A 17,636-nucleotide genomic window follows, 5' to 3' on the forward strand; every position below is an offset into this window, starting at 1 on the left:
GATGGACGAGTCCACCTCTGAGACCTCAGCCTCTGCTTCCTCCATGGAAGACGTGACAGCAGGATTGAGGAGATCCTCGAAGTATTCCTTCCACCGTCCGACAACATCCCCAGTCGAGGTCAACAGCTGCCCACCTCCACTGTAAACAGCGTTGGTGGGGCACTGCTTCCCTCTCCTGAGTCGTCGGACGGTTTGCCAGAATCTCTTCGAGGCCAGCCGATAGTCCTTTTCCATGGCCTCACCGAACTCCTCCCAGGCCCGAGTTTTTGCCTCCACAACCACCCGGGCTGCAGTTCGCTTGGCCTGCCGGTACCCGTCAGCTGCCTCAGGAGTCCCACAAGCCAACCAGGCCAGATAGGACTCCTTCTTCAGCTTGACGGCATCCCTTACTTCCGGTGTCCACCACCGGGTTCGGGGATTGCCGCCTCGACAGGCACCGGAGACCTTACGGCCACAGCTCCGAGCGGCCGCTTCGACAATGGAGGTGGAGAACATGGTCCACTCTGACTCAATATCTCCAGCCTCCCTCGGGATCCGGTCGAAGCTCCGCCGGAGGTGGGAGTTGAAGATCTCTCTGACAGGAGACTCGGCCAAACGTTCCCAGCAGACCCTTACAGTACGCTTGGGTCTGCCAAGTCTGTCCAGCTTCCTCTTCCGCCATCGGATCCAACTCACCACCAGGTGGTGATCAGTTGACAGCTCCGCCCCTCTCTTTACCCGAGTGTCCAAGACATACGGCCGCAGGTCAGATGAAACGACCACAAAGTCGATCATCGACCTACGGCCTAGGGTGTCCTGGTGCCACGTGTACTGATGGACACCCTTATGCTTGAACATGGTGTTCGTTATGGACAAACTGTGACTAGCACAGAAGTCCAATAACTGAACACCGCTCGGGTTCAGATCAGGGGGGCCGTTCATCCCAATCACGCCCCTCCAGGTAACACTGTCGTTGCCCACGTGGGCGTTGAAGTCCCCCAGTAGAACGACGGAGTCCCCAGTCGGAGCACTTTCCAGCACCCCTCCCAGAGACTCCAAGAAGGCCGGGTACTCTGCACTGCCGTTTGGCCCGTAGGCACACACAACAGTGAGAGACCTATCCCCAACCCGTAGGCGCAGGGAAACGACCCTCTCGTTCACCGGGGTAAACTCCAACACATGGGGGCTGAGCTGGGGGGCTATAAGCAAACCCACACCAGCCCGCCGCCTCTCACCATGGGCAACTCCAGAGTGGTGAAGAGTCCATCCTCTCTCAAGGAGTGTGGTTCCAGAGCCTAAGCCGTGCGTAGAGGTGATTCCAACTATCTCTAGCTGGAACCTCTCAACCTCACGCACGATCTCAGGCTCCTTCCCCACCAGCGAGGTGACGTTCCACGTCCCTAGAGCTAGTTTCCGTGTCCAGGGGTCGGGTTGTCGAGGCCCCCGCCTTCGACTGCCGCCCGATCCTCTAAGCACCGGCCCCTTACGGCCCCTCCTGCAGGTGGTGAGCCCACGGGAAGGCGGCCCCACGTCGCTCCTTCGGGCTGAGCCCGGCCGGACCCCGTGGGGGTAGGCCCGGCCACCAGGCGCTCGCATACGAGCCCCAACCCCGGGCCTGGCTCCAGGGTGGGACCCCGGCTGCGCCATACCGGGCGACGTCACGGTCCTCGATGTATTTTTCTTCATAAAGGGGTTTTGAACCGCTCTTAGTCTGACCCGTCGCCTAGGACCTGTTTGCCTTGGGAGACCCTACCAGGGGCATATAGCCCCGGACAACATAGCTCCTAGGGTCATTCGGGTACTCAAACCCCTCCACCACGTTAAGGTGGCAGTTCAAGGAGGGGATTGGCTCAGACCTTAAAGGATAATTCCGGTATTTAACACATTGAGTCTATATTGTAGTTTGTTTTGGATGAACAAGAGTGGTGGACAACATTTTTTTGACAATGGTTCCTCTCTCGAGTTTTTGACTATAAAAGAATTGGCCATGGACCCATTTAACATTGGAGTCAATGTGCATGTCCGAAAATGTCATTAAAACTGCCAATAATGTTCGTTTACAAAACTGTTAAACTCACCGAGTGGTTAGTGGTGTTCGTTGATGATTATAAACAATATATCGTCGCAATATATGATTCCAATCCGTTTATTTTGCTATAGTGGAACTATTTTTTCAGACACTTCACAACCCTGTAACTTACAAAATGACGAATAAAACACGACAGAAACTGTATTTCGCAACACTTTTTGTTTCTGGAACATCAACGAACACCACTAATCACTCGGTGAGTTTAACAGTTTTGTAAACGAACATTATTGGCAGTTTTAATGACATTTTCGGACATGCACATTGACTCCAATGTTAAATGGGTCCATGGCCAATTCTTTTATAGTCAAAAACTCGAGAGAGGAACCATTGTCAAAAAAATGTTGTCCACCACTCTTGTTCATCCAAAACAAACTACAATATAGACTCAAGGTGTTAAATACCGGAATTATCCTTTAAGGCAGGGGTCGGCAAGTAACTTTGGCCGCGGGCCAATATTTTTTTTATCCAGTAGATGGCGGGCCAGCTACAAGGAATAGGCCTATTCGTTACGGTGAAATCACAAAATATAATGCACACAAACGTGTCCCTACTACTTGATATAGGCTACAACCACTGATGAGCATAATCGGTTTTGATGAAGAAGAAGAAAAAAAAACTATACGAATGCAGATTAGAACCCAAAACCTTTTACACACTTGACGAAAGTTCTACCACTGGACCATTGAACCACACGAGAAAATGACGCGGATACATCTTATTAACGATAAATTAAACCCCATGTAGGCTACTATTTAAATCGATTGTTGGACATGTTGTTGTAGGCTACATATATCTGATTTAGTCCAACTTTTTAACTTTATTCCTTTTTTTAAATTATTATTTACTCGGGACACACATAGGCTAACGTTACACACCTAAGGTTTAAGGAGGTCTGCGCGGGACTGTTTTTTTCCGTCCCGCTCCCACAAGGTTCAATTCAGCAACCGCTTAAAATACACTCTGTGTTCACCTGCTTTAAAAATTTAGATCTCGTTTTCAGAATCTCAAATCTCAAAAACAAGTCGTTTTTCATTTTTTTATTTTTTATTTTAATTTGGGGAAAAAAACGATTGAACGAATGATAGGCTACACGGCAGTGTTGCGCGGGTCAATGTATAAACAACCCGTACCCGACCGACGTTTTCAACTAACCCGCCCGCAACTCGGACCGCAAACAAAAGAAAGAAAATATTGTACCCAACCCGCTTCCACTTCCAGCTCTTATTCAAAAGTATACGCGCTCAACATGTAACAATTTACCTTACACTAAAAGAGTAAGGGAAAAGTAGGCTACGTCACGCAAAACATAAGGTAACGGGGCGGATCTGATACCTACTGGGGTGATTACAGACAGTGACTAGCTTACTTTTGGTTAATAAACCCCTTAAATCAACAAAATAAACGATCAATCATACATGTATAAACTTAAAATAATTATACATTAACGAAAAGTCCACAATACCCAGGTTCAACAACGTGTATTGACAGATATATAAGGTTTATACCCCGTCGGGCAACACACAGATATTCAGCGCTGGAGGCGCGGCCGCGCTCCGATATAGATCAAACAAACATTGCATACCTTAACTCAATTCCACACACATTTAAACCCCAGAAACCAAATGTCCCAGCAGAACGAATACTCATTCAATCAAACATAAATTGTCCGGACTGAACTAGATGTCCTCCGCGAAGAGAAGGGAAAAAAATAAGGATTTCCCACTTTTTTATCTCTATCTGCAGACTGAGCTCGTGCGTCATCCTCGCGCCATGTTATTCAGCCAATAAAGTGTAGACCTATGTATTTCATAGAAAATTGGGTCTAGTACTATATTACAAAGGTTTAATTGGCATCTTTATTTCAAACGACCCGACCGACCGCGACCCGAATATCATTAAAAATATTTTTGGATGACTCGTAACCGCGGGTGACCGCAGGCACTCGCTCATTTTGGATCAACCCGCGCATCACTGATACACGGGGCCTATTTGTAAACCGTTATAGTAGCCTAAAAAAAAAAAAAAAAAAAAAAAAAAAAAAACGGATTTCCAAAATAATCCGGCGGGCCAGAAAATATTGCTGGCGGGCCAGTTTTGGCCCGCGGGCCGCCTGTTGCCGACCCCTGCTTTAAGGATTAGTCTCATGATGGATATTGGGCAGAAACTGCCAGTGGACGAATGAGAAGTCCTGTCCTTCCTGTGATTAAGGTGTCTGTCAGTTGTCCTAGCATCCTTATCTGATGTGTTGGACAGTTCGACAGAAAAAATGTCCACTGTTACGGACATAAACTGGGTCCTGGAATGTGCTGTTCATAAGAACAAAATAAGATATTTTTTAGAACGTTGTTTACCAGACAGTTGACAATAGCCATTGGCTTTCTTTGGAAAAAAATACTAAGTCAATGGCTACCGTCAACTGTCTGGTTACCAACATTCTTCAAAATATCATCTTTTGTATTCAACAGAAGAAACTCATATAGGTTTGGAACAACATGAAGGTGAGTAAATGATGACCAAGTTTTAACAGTTGGGTCAACTATCCCTTTAACTACTGATACTGTTGATAAGTTTCAATGCTAAAACTGCAGTGTGCTCAAGAGCGATTCGAGAGCAGATGGCTCCGTATGCTTTCAAATTGCTCTCTCTGTACTTTTATGTCATACACCGATCGGTCTGCCCAGCGCCGCTTCAAGTCGAACACACCTGTTTTTAAACAAGTTTGCCTATCATTGGTTGGACAAACATGTAGACACCGCCTTGAACATGCATCATTGGTTGAGTCAGTGTTGCTATGTAACACCGCTCAAACAGACTGCAATTACATTTGGCGCCACTAGTGGCATAGAAATAGCCCACACACTGCAGATTTAAATGACAAATTTACAAAGAAACATATTTAAAAATTCAGGATTATGACTAATATACTTCAATGTAAAAAAAAAAAACAATTTATAAAAAAATGATTGATGCATAACGCATAAGATCAACACCTTGTAAAATACTTTTGTCAATCTTAACATAAAATAAGGTAAAAGCCACTCCCATCAACCCCACAAAACAGCAAAATCGAATATTTCAAAATCAGACATAATCCTACTTAAAGAATTAATAATATAAAGTTATAATAACTTAACTTATAATAACACAATAACTTAAAGTTATTGCATTTGAAAGAGTGGCACCAAAATTCACTTACATATATTACATTAAAATAATTAATTAAATTTCATTAATAAAAACAAAATATTCTTTTAATGAAATGTTATACGAAGACATCTACTACCAAACAGAAACACACAATGTATGATGAAACTACTGTTTTTAATGTGCAGGTCAAATTCATTACACACATGAATGAACTCTTTCAATTTAATCTGGGTTTTCAAACCGTTTAAAAGATGCTCTCAGCTTCAGCGATGCTTGCCTGAGTCTTACATGCATTTTGAGGCTAAAATTAATTTTAAATGGGACGTTGGAATTCCAAAATTTGGCCTGGTCCAGAAGCTGGCCATAAGAGTATTAAGTGGGGGGACAGGCATGTACAAATCATTTGTCTGTATCTCAAGGGAGGAAATATGTCTAAATACTAATAGTGTAGATACCACAGAATCATGCAAACCATTTACAGTTTATAGACTCAATCACAGGACAAAATATCTGCGGAAATATTGTAAATAGAAATTGAATACTGTATATTTAACACTGATGCAATATATGTAAACATGTTACATTTAAGAGTTGTATAAATAGATTTGGAGTACTTTTCACAAATTTTTCAGGTTCCTTTTGTCCATAAACTTCTGAAGTGGGTGGGGTGAAATAGGACTAGTTTGCACGAATTTCGTACTACAGAAAACATTTTCATCGCGTTCATTTTTGGTTATCTCAACCAGGAACTGCTGTGGAGATGTGGTGTGTTCAAGTAATTTCGAAATTGCCATAATTTTGAGTCGCAACTAGTATAATTTTTTTTCACGTCTTCATTAAACTTGTAATTGCTCAATTGGCAATCTCAAAATTATTGCAATTACTGTTATGTTCAACAAGACATTAATGCATCATCAATCAATCCTCAACCTTCTGCGCAACTCTACAGAAAGTCCAATGATGTTCTACCGTGTTCTCATTGGCGCGTTCACTCATGTGATGAACTCGTGTGTTGCGAATAGTGAAGCCTTGCTTGGAGATGTACTCCACCAGATGCACGCGAAGGGACACCTCTTGGTGGTAGTCACATGGTCCAAAGGTAAAGGACACTTGAAAGTCTCTGGTGTCCATCATATGTTTATTCCATCTGGTGAAGCTGTTGGAGATGCCTTCAAGCAGTGCGTGAACTTTGGTGGTGATGGTGAGTTGGGTGATGATGACTGCCACCGGGTTCGAGTACTTGGAGAGCTTACGAGTACTTGACAGTTCTACCACTTGCTCAAAGGTGTCCACCGGGTAGAGGGGTTTAGTGTCACCTAAACTCTGGATCAAGGGCTCTATCTGGTAGAAGTCCGCTTCCTTCCGGAGCAGCTCTGTTTCTTTGAAGTCACATGGTAGAGTCAATTTTGAGGTTCGTAAAAAGTTCAAGACATAACGGAATAGTGGACCATCTCGATCTATGAAATAGTTGCCCTGGGCATCTCGTGTGGTAGGAAAATCGCCTCGGAACATGGCGCCCAACATAGAGTCTGGATAACGCTGGAGGGTGGACAGCGATGTGGTGTACAAATGGCCACCAACATTTAGGGTAACCGTATCCATCATCTATAACAAAGAATAACATAAATGGTAGATGTTCAAAGCATTAAAGATGCATTTAGTACCTTCTGAGAATGTCAAGATGGTACTTGTACTGATACAACAAACACTCAACCATTTCCTGCTAAATACACAAGTAAGATGAATTTAGTCCATACATTGCCATTGATTTGGTGCTGCTCTTGTTGGTGGACCATCAAACTCATGCTGTTTTCCAGCTAAACTTAAACCGGCTTGGTTTTTCATTGCAAAGCTGGTTGACCAAGAGAGACTTGGTTGGGGCCCAGCCTTGAAAACAATATTTGCTGGTTTCATCTAGGGCTGTGCAATTAATTGAATTTTGATTTTGATTTCGTCTCCCAACGATCACCAGTACAATCGAGTAAAAATGGATTATGTTGCCATGTTCTGTTGTGCAAGAACACTCTTATTTTGTCTTGTGTTCTGAATGACACGCGCACATCCGCCCCTCCCGAAGCCATAACCTCCCTCAGCTTGAATGTTTAAACTGATAAGACTTAAAAAGAAGAGAAAATTATCAACTTTAGTTACGATGCAATGCTGGCCAGATTGTGCAAGTGACAATTCCGTCATGTCCCGACTCCTAAAAACGCGAGTGTGGTTTCGACGCTTGCCTTGTCCAACCCATTTTGAGAGACAAAAGCCCCTTTCACACAGAGATTCCGGAAAATACACGGATAAAGTGACCCGGCATTTGACCCGGGTTCATTTGATTTTGGTTCATTCACACTGCCAGTGATTTTCCGGAATCAGAGAGTGCGTTCACACACATCCCGTAAAGACACGTGACATCGATGTGACATGTAATGTCTCAGCAGCGTCTTAAGTTTGCTTATGAGCTGCGATTTCTCTCTCGAGAAACCAAGCTTGTGTATTTCTTTCTCTGATTCGCTCATAAACTAGTGCGTGTACTGTTTCACAAGCTGGCGAACGATCCCGGTTTCAGCGTCATCACTACGACACGGCATTGATTACGGCTTTTGTTCACACAGCGAGCGTTCCGGGACTGATACCAACAATATTACTAGGTCCCTATCCCGGCATCGATCCCGGGTCGTGTTTGCGTTCACACAGATGGCGTTCTGGCAATTTCCTGGGATCAACGCGCTGTGTGAAAGGGGCTATAGAGAGAGAAGACGCAGCACCGCTGAACACTCACGCGGTTTGTGAAACTGCGTCTTGGAGAAAGTTTTTAAATGATTGATTTGATTTTATAATCTCTGTGGATTCATTTAGGCTACTCATACAATCTACTTGCTAAAGTGAATCAATGTTTTTGAATTTCCCGCATTATAAGTGGTAGACCTGTGGGAATTATTAAAATACTTGAAGTATTATCTGTTATATTATTTATTTTAATAGCCTAGTTCAAAAAGTACAATAAATGAAAAAATTTAGATTTTTTTTAAAAGAATTGTTGAAAGGTGTCTTTTTAATAAATACAACATGTTCCCAAAGTCATGTGAAATAATCGTGATTTCAATACTCACCAAAATAATCGTGATTATTCTTTTTAATAAATACAACATGTTCCCAAAGTCATGTGAAATAATCGTGATTTCAATACTGACCAAAATAATCGTGATTATCCCCCCCCCCCCCCAAACATTGACCCCCCCCCCCCCCCCCCCCCCAACCATTGATCCCCCCCAAACATTGATTTGTTTTGTGTCACCGTCCTAGGTCGAGTTACACTACTCGAGTAACTGTATTTAAACAGGGAAAACGTGGAGGTGTTTGGTAGCTTCTCTGCTTGGCCCCTATTGAATGAACTGGGCAAAGCTAAGTGCTAACAAAGTTTCGCCGCAAGACAGAGCGATTTAGTGCACGCACTGAGACGAGAGAGGTATGTATCAACTCGTCTTAGTTAAGGGAATAACATAGTTTAATATGAAAAAACGGTGGAGTATCCCTTTAAGGTGGTAAGCACTTGTTTAGTAACGCCCTTGCAACTGTCTAGCAACTACACAGAACACCCTAGCAACCGCTAACCAACAGCTTAGCAACTAGCTTAACTGTATCCATTATCTACAACAAAGAACATAAATTGTAGATGTTCAAAGTATTAAAAGATGTATGTTGTACCTGCTGAGAATGTCATTTGGTTTTTGAACTGATATGAAAAGACTAACATAGACCAAAAACGGTCATGCAGATCCATTGATTTGGTTCTGTTCTAGTTGCTGGACCATCCAATCCATGCTGGTCCCCAGCAAAATGTCACCCAGCTTGGTTTTTCTTGTAAAGCAGGTTGACCTATAAGGCTTGAAAACAACATTTGCTGTATTGAGCTGCATTGACAAAATCCTTAGGAACAATGGTTTCTATGGTAACTATAGTATGGTAAACTGAGTTTCACACAAGTACCGTAGTATGGTAACCACATGAGAGGTTTTCGGATTCAACCCTGTTCTTCATAAAACCTTGGTCTCAGACAAAATGGACCACTGGGATAAGACAAAATGGCCGACCCTCACAGCCTGTTTTCTTTTCCTTTTTGAGCCACTGGAGATCTTATTCTTAGGGCGGTAAGCATCCGTTTAGTAATGCTCAGTCAACTGCCTAACTACCCAGAACACCCTAGCAAGTGATGGGAGAAACTTCCCTGTTTCGAAGTGCTCCAAACGCCACACGCTGGTGATCCCTGCTGGTCAGAACAGTGTAAATACAGCGAAAACTCAGCGTTCAAAACAAGCATAAAAACAACAAACAAATTGGATAATGTATAAGAGTTAAAAACAACGTTCTTTTCTTTCTTACTGAAATCATGCAGCTTTGGCAGTTTGATACGCACTCCGAATCACTGATTCGAAACAAATGATTCACAGATGTTTCGAAGCTTCACAAAGCGTTTCGAAAGCGCCCATCACTAACCATAACAGCTTAGCAACCACCTGGAACACCATAGCAATGCCCTAAGAACTACCCTATCAACCACCGAAAACAGTCTTGCAACTGCATAGCAAAGCGCATCAGAAAATATTTTTGCATAAAAAAATTATTTCTTGTTTTGCATATTGTTTACATTTGTTCAGTAAACAATGTTGGCATCGCCACCGACACCCTAGAAACAATGCAAAACACTCTAGAACTGCATAGCAAAGTATCCTAACCTAACCATAGTAATGCTAGAACAGGGCCATGAAAATATTAACTGAAAATGCTTACAGGATAATAATATAGGAGTGGGCTCTTTCTAATGGGAGCGGTGAGCAAATTGAAATTAATGAATACCCTAGCAACACCCTAGCAACCACCCAAAACACTCTTGCAACTGCAGAAAGAAAATAATTGTGCTGCAAAGCGCATCATAAAATGATTTCATACATACTTTTTTTTTTTTTTTTTTTACATTTATACATGAGTAAACAATGTTGTCGCAGTATTGTTTTGAGAACCGCTGCGTTATTATACGTTTATATTTACCATGTGTGCCCAGTCTCCATTCTCCATGTGGCCAACTGTTCCTCTTCAATGCTGGTGACGAATGACGCTCTCTGCAGTCTTTATGGGGTGTAAACACTTCACTGAAACTAAAGACATATAGTTTATATATTTCAGTTCAGGCATATTCAAGTGCAATATCGATTAGATTACCATGGAAACGTATCGTGAAAAGAATGACGCAGCATATGAAGGGCACCGAGGGTTTCCCTGCATCCCACCACATATTGTAGCAAAGTCTCAGATATAAACACTATATCATATAAATCAGCTACGAAAAACAGCGACCTATCAATATTAACGCAATCACGAGATGATGCAGCACGCGTTTAATTTATAGACCGTATTAAATGATACAAGATAAAAATATAATCTACAATCGATACAAATACAAATGCTCAGTTATCACATTACCTCGTTGAAAATACGTTAAATTTTAGGATTTAAGTCTCCTCGTCGGGTGTACTTCAGTTGTTTCCTTTCGTCCCAAGCATCAGGAATATGGAGGATAAGGGGTTTAAACAAGGATAGCGTTAATTTACGTCCCTGTGTGGTTTTTCGTGACTTTTCCTAAATACGGGAGCATTTTGAAACCCTTATGTTAAAAAGCGACTCGTTCTGCTCGAGTGAAAGCAGTAAAATAACGGTAATGTTTATATTGTGGAGTCACAGAGAACAGGACAGGGACATCAATGTGGGATTAGCGGATATGACACACCCACGACAGAAGCCCTGCCCACCACACACACACACACGCCCTTTCTTTCTCATACATTCAGACCATCATCCAAAACACTTCAGTCTGCAGATCTGTTCCAGTGCAAGTTCAATATGGCCCTGAAAAGTGAAATGTACTACCAATACTTAATATTTATGCGTTTATTTTTTCGCAGTTGTTCATTTTTATTTTATATGGCAAGCCCTACATCTTTATGTTACTTAAACATTCCACAGAAATAAACCCAAAACTTCATCTAAAATCTAACCATTTATTTGTTTGAGAACTTCCCAATCTTTCTTACAACCCATTGTGATAAAGGTTTATTTTAGCTTACAGTAGAATTTACAGCATAATACACATGGTTGTTGGATGTTTATAGCCATAATAAACCTCACTGTCATGACAACCTCATTATAGTAAATAATTTTAATATAGCGCCAATGAGGGAAGAACCATGTAACAGAAAGATGAAAATAACATCCATTTCCTCAAACATTGATGCAGAAACGGTAGGGAACATGTATTTAATATTTAATGTGTCCTGAAATGGAGATATGTTAAACGTTCAAAGTCTTTTTGATGGAGAAGATGATGTCCTTGATTTGCGGTATGCTGTTGTCCTCCAAAATCTTGGCGTACGGCATTGGAATATCTACACCCGTGACTCGGACCGCAGGGGCGTCGAGGAAATTGAAGGCAGGACCTTGAATTAAAAAAAGGAAAAAAAATAAATCTACGTGCTGAAGAACACACAACTCTGGGTGTGTTTGTAATGACAAGCTCCTGACTAGTTTTGAAAGAACATAATACATTTTATTGCATTCTAAAATATAAAATAAACCAGTATACAGTACAATCTGAGCAAAATACAGCAAGTAGTGCGCTAGTATTTCATTTTGAACATAGCATCTGACTTCAAATGAGCATTAATGTTATATTTACTCTCCATGATCCCGGCAAGAACCTCCGCCCCGACTCCAAACTGAGGCCAGCCGCCCTCCACGGTGATGAGATGATTGGTTTTCATTATGCTCGTCTCAATGGTGTCTGTGTCGAGAGGCCGGATGGAGCGCATGTTGATCACCTACAGACGAAAACAGACACTTCAAACTACTATTCAGTAAGCTTATAGAAATTAATGTAAAATGTGAGCAAATTGAAAAAAAAATGTATGCGTGTGTGTGATTTTCGTATAATTTCTTTCATTATAATTTGCATGACTGCCCAAAAAAAAAAAACATTGTTGATTCACTGACTATGAATCAAATGCGTTTTGAATCACTTTTCCTTAAAAACGGTGTATATTGAATCAATCAAATGTGAGGAAATGGTGTTGAAAACCATTCCAGGCTGAAATGATGATGTCATACCTCACATTCGATACCCTCCTTGGCCAAGACAGCGGCAGCGTCGAGACACAGGGTGACCATCCGGGAATGGGACACCACAGTGATGTGATTTCCTACAGCACACCACCAATATTAATATGCACATCCACTCAGACCAATGACTCTACAGTTGTGATTGATTTTTGTTCAAATAAGAGCGATTAACAGTGGCACTTATAGATTTTTCAAGGGATAGAAAAAGATAAATACTATTCTAAATATTAGAGTAAGAAAATTAAAATATAAATTATACATTCATATTCAACTATTTAAAATATTTATCTTTAGGTGTGACAGGGTAATTCATTTATATTTAATAATAATAAAAATGTTGTGTTATTATTATATGTAAATTATCCTGTCACAACTGAAGTGGACCAAAAAAACATTTTAATCTCAATATTTTAGTATCCACTGAAAATGTTTAATATTATAAAAAAATGAAACATTCAATAGTATTAAGATTTAATTTTATAATCATATTTACTGAAACAATATCATAAAATAAAATATTATTTAATAATATTAATATAAACCTATTGTTATTATTATTAAAAATAGAGATAGTAACTACCCTGTCACAACTGAAGTGAACCAAAATAGAAATCATTAATAAATATGTAATTGTTTCAGTAAATATTAAAATATTGGCACATTTATGAATTATTTCTCTTTTGGTCAACTTTAGTTGTGACAGGGTAGTTACAATCTCAATTTTTAATTAAAACAACAATACGTTTATATTAATTTTATTCAATAATATTTTATTTAATATCTCAAATTGATTACATATTTCTCTTTTGGTCAACTTTAGTTGTGAAAGAGTATATGTGATATAATTACTCATCTTGTGTGTGTGTGTGTGCATATTAAACCCACCTGGTCTTTCAACCTTTGCTTTTCCAATAGGGATGAGGAAGTCTTTGGACTGAGATTCTTCGGACATGTCAAACGCCACGCCGTACATCAGCTCATTCTCCAAAAACACCACTGCAAGAGACACGACGTGACCGTCAGAGCGACATCTACGGTACATCCTGAACATCAGTCTCATCGTGTGAGGAACTCACCAGGGTTGTCGTCTCGGATGGCTGATTTCAGGAGGCCCTTGGCGTCTTCAGCGCTCCAGGGACTGACCACCTTCAGACCGGGACAGTGTCCGTACCAGGCGGCAAAGCACTGGGAATGCTGAGCCGCCACGCCGGCCGAAGCGCCGTTGGGTCCGCGGAACACGATCGGGACGGACTGAAAGCCAGCAGACATGTAGTACGTCTTAGCAGCCGAGTTGATGACCTGGTCGATGGCTTGCATGGAGAAGTTGAAGGTCATGAACTCGCAAATTGGCCTCAAACCCGCCTGAAAGAGGATGTGGCTGGTTAGTTTGGGAACGTGGCTTTTAGATTAATTTATCATCATCGTTTCAGGAAAAACTCACCATGGCAGCACCAACGGCGATGCCAGCAAAACCCATCTGCATGGATAAAGGAGGAAGATTCATTAAACAATAATTAAGAAGAACACACGAAAACGTAAGCATGTCATCATTCTCACCTCTGTAATGGGTGTGTCAATGATGCGTTTGTCTCCGTACTTCTTCCAAAGGCCTCTGCTAATCTGCAACCCAATACAAGCAACTTTAAGGCCTCTAAAAGTGGTTAAAAGTGGTCAAGCTCAAACCGTTTCAGACCCTGTTTACACCTGGTGTTTTAATCCGTCTCTTTTGTCCACTTTCAACCACTTCAGTCATGATTTCTATGGGCGGGTAAATGTATGGGTTTTTTCAGTTCTTTTTGATCTAATGGATAAAATAAGCTCAAGCAACTTCATATTAACACGATCGTAGAATACAGAGAAACATACAGAGAGCTGCAGCTTTGAGTTTGTGTTAGAGATCAGGAATGGTGAGAGAAAATTGTGCTTGGTGCATTTTTTTGTCTTCAAACTAAAATTGGGTCTCAGCCGACAAATTTTAAATCCCGTCTGGCTAGAGGGATTTCCATAATGTTTCCGCATTAATTCAGTCGGCAGACAGTAGATGGTCTTGTGTTTTTCGACTACCTCTGGAAGTGGTTGAAAGTGGACAAGCTCAAAACGTTTCAGACCCCGTTTACACTTGTATTTAGCATCATCCAATCGGCGAAAATGCTTCTTAATACCAGGTGCAAACAGGGCCTAAGCGATTCTTTGGCGCTATTGATAGCCAAAATAGCACAAAAATATGTTCATCTTATTTCACCTTATATGCGCCGTCATACTGTGCGACTTCCTCTCCGAGGAGGAAAACCCGCTCATCCCTCTCCAGCTCCTCATCCATGGCCTGGTTGAGAGCATCTCGGACCGTTACCTGCAAAAATCAAGAGCGTGTTAATGCATACAGAACGTTTTCCAACAGAAAATGCAGTAATTGTACATATATCACATGGTAAAACATGGTTCTGAATAATTATCGTATTCATTTACTATGAGTTTTACATGGTACTCATAAAAAACAAACATAAAATTCCCATAAAACATAACATACATTGTAACACTATGTAAAACATAGTGAATAAACAAAAACACCATGGCTTTCCTGATACAAGCAAAACAATTTGAATATTGGAATTTAACGCTTTCCCATGGTATATACAGAAAAACAACGGGGTCCAAGGGCAAGAGAAGAATCTTTTTATAGAAACCAAAATCAATTTCTAAATCAGTTGCTTAAAAAAATTAAGATACAAGAATGATGCGGTTTTTATGAATGAAAAATGAGACCTGACCAGTTTTACTTGTTTTAACTTACCATGTTATGCCATCAAATAGGGTCAATAAGCTCAAAATAAATATCAGATATCTATTTAATTATGCTGAAAACATGATCTGAAATATCAGTTATTAATTATAATCATTAATGTTGTAAAACAATTGGCAATATATAATTATTATAAATTAACATTAACTTAGTAAAAAAAAAAACTAACTATAATTTCTTATTAACAATATTTACAGTATAACCACAAGATCTGTACATGTATATAAAATAAAAAAAATATTAGAAGTATGTTAAATATTTCCATGATAGTTTTGAAATAATTGACAAAATAATCAAGTGTATTAATTGTAAAATGCATAACAGAATGTTTTCAAACAATATAATGCAATATTAAACATTTATTAGATGATAATAGCATAGAATTGATATAAAACATGACACTGAATAAATATTGTATAATTTACTATGAGATTTACATGGTACGCCAAAGCACTGCAAAGAAAAGCATGGTAAAAAAATAAAAAACACATGGCAAAAAAACGTGGTAGATGACGTCCATAAATCATGGTGAATGTAAAAAAAAGAAAAATCACGTTATTATACAATTCCTATAAAACAATACCCTGATGCGCATGTAAAAAAAAACTACGCAAATATACAAAACACCATAGTATTCGTATGATACAAATCTATAAAAAATAACAACATGGCTTTAGCATGATAAATAGTGAAAATATATAGCTTTACCATGGTATATAGCCAAAAAATGTCCATTAAAACATGATAAAAATGAACAAAACACCAAAGGTACATATATATAAAACAAAAAAAACATGGCTTTACCATGGTACATATGGAAAAAATATGGTATCACCATGGTATATTTTCAAGGAGTGTCAATCAAAACATGGCAAATTTCCAATACACCAAGGTATTACCATGGTAGTGCTGGCAGATATATAAAATGGCTTTACTATGGTACACAAGGACAAACTTACATTAACATGATACATTAGCAAATAATTTCCATTCAAATATGCTAAATGTCCAAAAAATATTGTATTGCGTAGTAGCCTACACACCCAAAACATGCTACTACTACCATGGTGTTTTTGTTAGTATTCTTGACATGTTCTTAACAGTATTCTTCATTCTTAGTGTTCTTAACAGTGACCAATAATCGGCTGACCCAACGTACTAATAATCAACACATTTGAAAGCCTCTTCTCGGCGGTTTTGTGTTCACTGTGACACAGCATCTGTTGAAGGTGAGAGAAGCAGCAGCATCACTGACCTGCACCGCAGCCGGCTGAGTCCTGTGAAACTCCCTCCGCAAAGCAGCAGAAGCGGCATTCTGAGAAACAAACACAGCCAATATCAGTCTTAATACTGTCCTCGTATAAATACAAACGTAATATGTTGCTAAGATTCAATATTTCCACATAAATACCTTCCCCGAGCGCAGAAAACACCTCAGAGACGCCATGTTTCACTGTCCTCTGTCTGGAGGCGGGGCTGTCATGCTAGAAGATTCGGCCAATCAGAGAGCGCGTTGTAAAATCAGAACAGGAAACACAGTGACAGCGACCAATCAGTGTAGCTGACTCATGACATCAACGGAAGCTTCATTCAGGCTGTCATTGCGCGTCCAAGGGCAAGAGAAAAATCTTTTTATAGAAAACAAAAATCGATTATTTCTAAATCAATTGCTTCACTACTTTTTTTTTTTTTTTTGAAAGAGGTTAAAATCACGCAGTTGTCATGTATGTTGAAAGATGGGACATAGTCATGCTGAGAGAAGGCTAAAGTTTTAATAGTTGCCAGATGTCCACAATATGTCAAAATAATAGGGTAAATTTTTTTGAGGATATTAAACATGCATAAATTACATTAAAATGTTTGAAATATAATGTCATATTTTAAAATGATTGTTAATATGATCATTACAAACTAGTAACTATTATATCTAAAATTCTGTGAAAATATTAACTAAATGTATATAGTATTATATTATGAGAAAAAGTATTTGAAATATTTTCCATGATAGTGTTACAATAAACAGTTAATTAATAAACAGTTCGAGGTTAAAATATATAAAAAATATATTAAATAAAATATTTTTTTATAGCTCTTAGTAATAATATTAACTAGAATTTCTATCAACTACATTTACAGTATAATTTTACACCATGCAATTTGTACATATTGAGAAAAAATATCTGAAATGTTTACATTTACAATATTTACAATTCTAAATGAATGCACAATATATCAATAATAAATTAGGAAATTAATTAAGTATATCAATTAAAATATTAAAAAAATAAAATGTGTATGTATATACATACATTTACATGCGTATGTAGCTGTTGATTGCATGTAGCTGTTAGATTTTAATAATTTAATAATTTCTAATATATTATTTACTATGTCTACCTATACTTAAGTTATTTACTAGTTTATATTAGTTAGAAGGAATTAAACCACACAAGA

The 17,636-nt window shown here is 39.5% G+C and overlaps 2 protein-coding genes across 2 annotated transcripts; both read right to left on the reverse strand.

Annotated features, from left to right (window-relative positions):
• Nucleotides 1-5,371: 5,371 nt before the first annotated feature.
• On the reverse strand, nt 5,372-11,022 carry kctd6a (potassium channel tetramerization domain containing 6a). The gene is made up of 3 exons (XM_079593438.1): nt 10,694-11,022; nt 10,262-10,368; nt 5,372-6,820 (listed from the first exon to the last, which is right to left on the reverse strand). Exons 2-3 carry the CDS (start codon nt 10,286-10,288, stop codon nt 6,134-6,136), a joined length of 714 nt encoding a protein of 237 aa, XP_079449564.1. The 5' UTR covers nt 10,289-10,368; nt 10,694-11,022; the 3' UTR covers nt 5,372-6,133.
• Nucleotides 11,023-11,254: 232 nt separating this feature from the next.
• On the reverse strand, nt 11,255-16,789 carry pdhb (pyruvate dehydrogenase E1 subunit beta). The gene is made up of 10 exons (XM_079593390.1): nt 16,594-16,789; nt 16,438-16,497; nt 14,625-14,732; nt 13,940-14,002; nt 13,824-13,859; nt 13,459-13,744; nt 13,268-13,378; nt 12,371-12,462; nt 11,943-12,084; nt 11,255-11,703 (listed from the first exon to the last, which is right to left on the reverse strand). The coding sequence occupies exons 1-10, from the start codon at nt 16,627-16,629 to the stop codon at nt 11,558-11,560; spliced, it is 1,080 nt and encodes a 359-aa protein (XP_079449516.1). The 5' UTR covers nt 16,630-16,789; the 3' UTR covers nt 11,255-11,557.
• Between the last annotated feature and the right edge of the window lie 847 nt (nt 16,790-17,636).

This window comes from Phoxinus phoxinus, assembly GCF_949152265.1.
Source record: "Phoxinus phoxinus genome assembly, chromosome: 20".
Lineage (NCBI taxonomy): Eukaryota > Metazoa > Chordata > Actinopteri > Cypriniformes > Leuciscidae > Phoxinus > Phoxinus phoxinus.

Coding starts and splice junctions, on each gene's coding strand:
- kctd6a (XM_079593438.1), bottom strand. CDS start 10,288: ATGGAGAATGGAGACTGGGCACACATG. Junction 6,821..10,261: donor ATGGAGACTGGGCACACATG/GTAAATATAAAC, acceptor TCTTTGTTATAG/ATGATGGATACGGTTACCCT.
- pdhb (XM_079593390.1), bottom strand. CDS start 16,629: ATGGCGTCTCTGAGGTGTTTTCTGCGCTCGGGGAAG. Junction 13,860..13,939: donor TTGACACACCCATTACAGAG/GTGAGAATGATG, acceptor TTATCCATGCAG/ATGGGTTTTGCTGGCATCGC. Junction 13,745..13,823: donor TCGCCGTTGGTGCTGCCATG/GTGAGTTTTTCC, acceptor ATCCTCTTTCAG/GCGGGTTTGAGGCCAATTTG.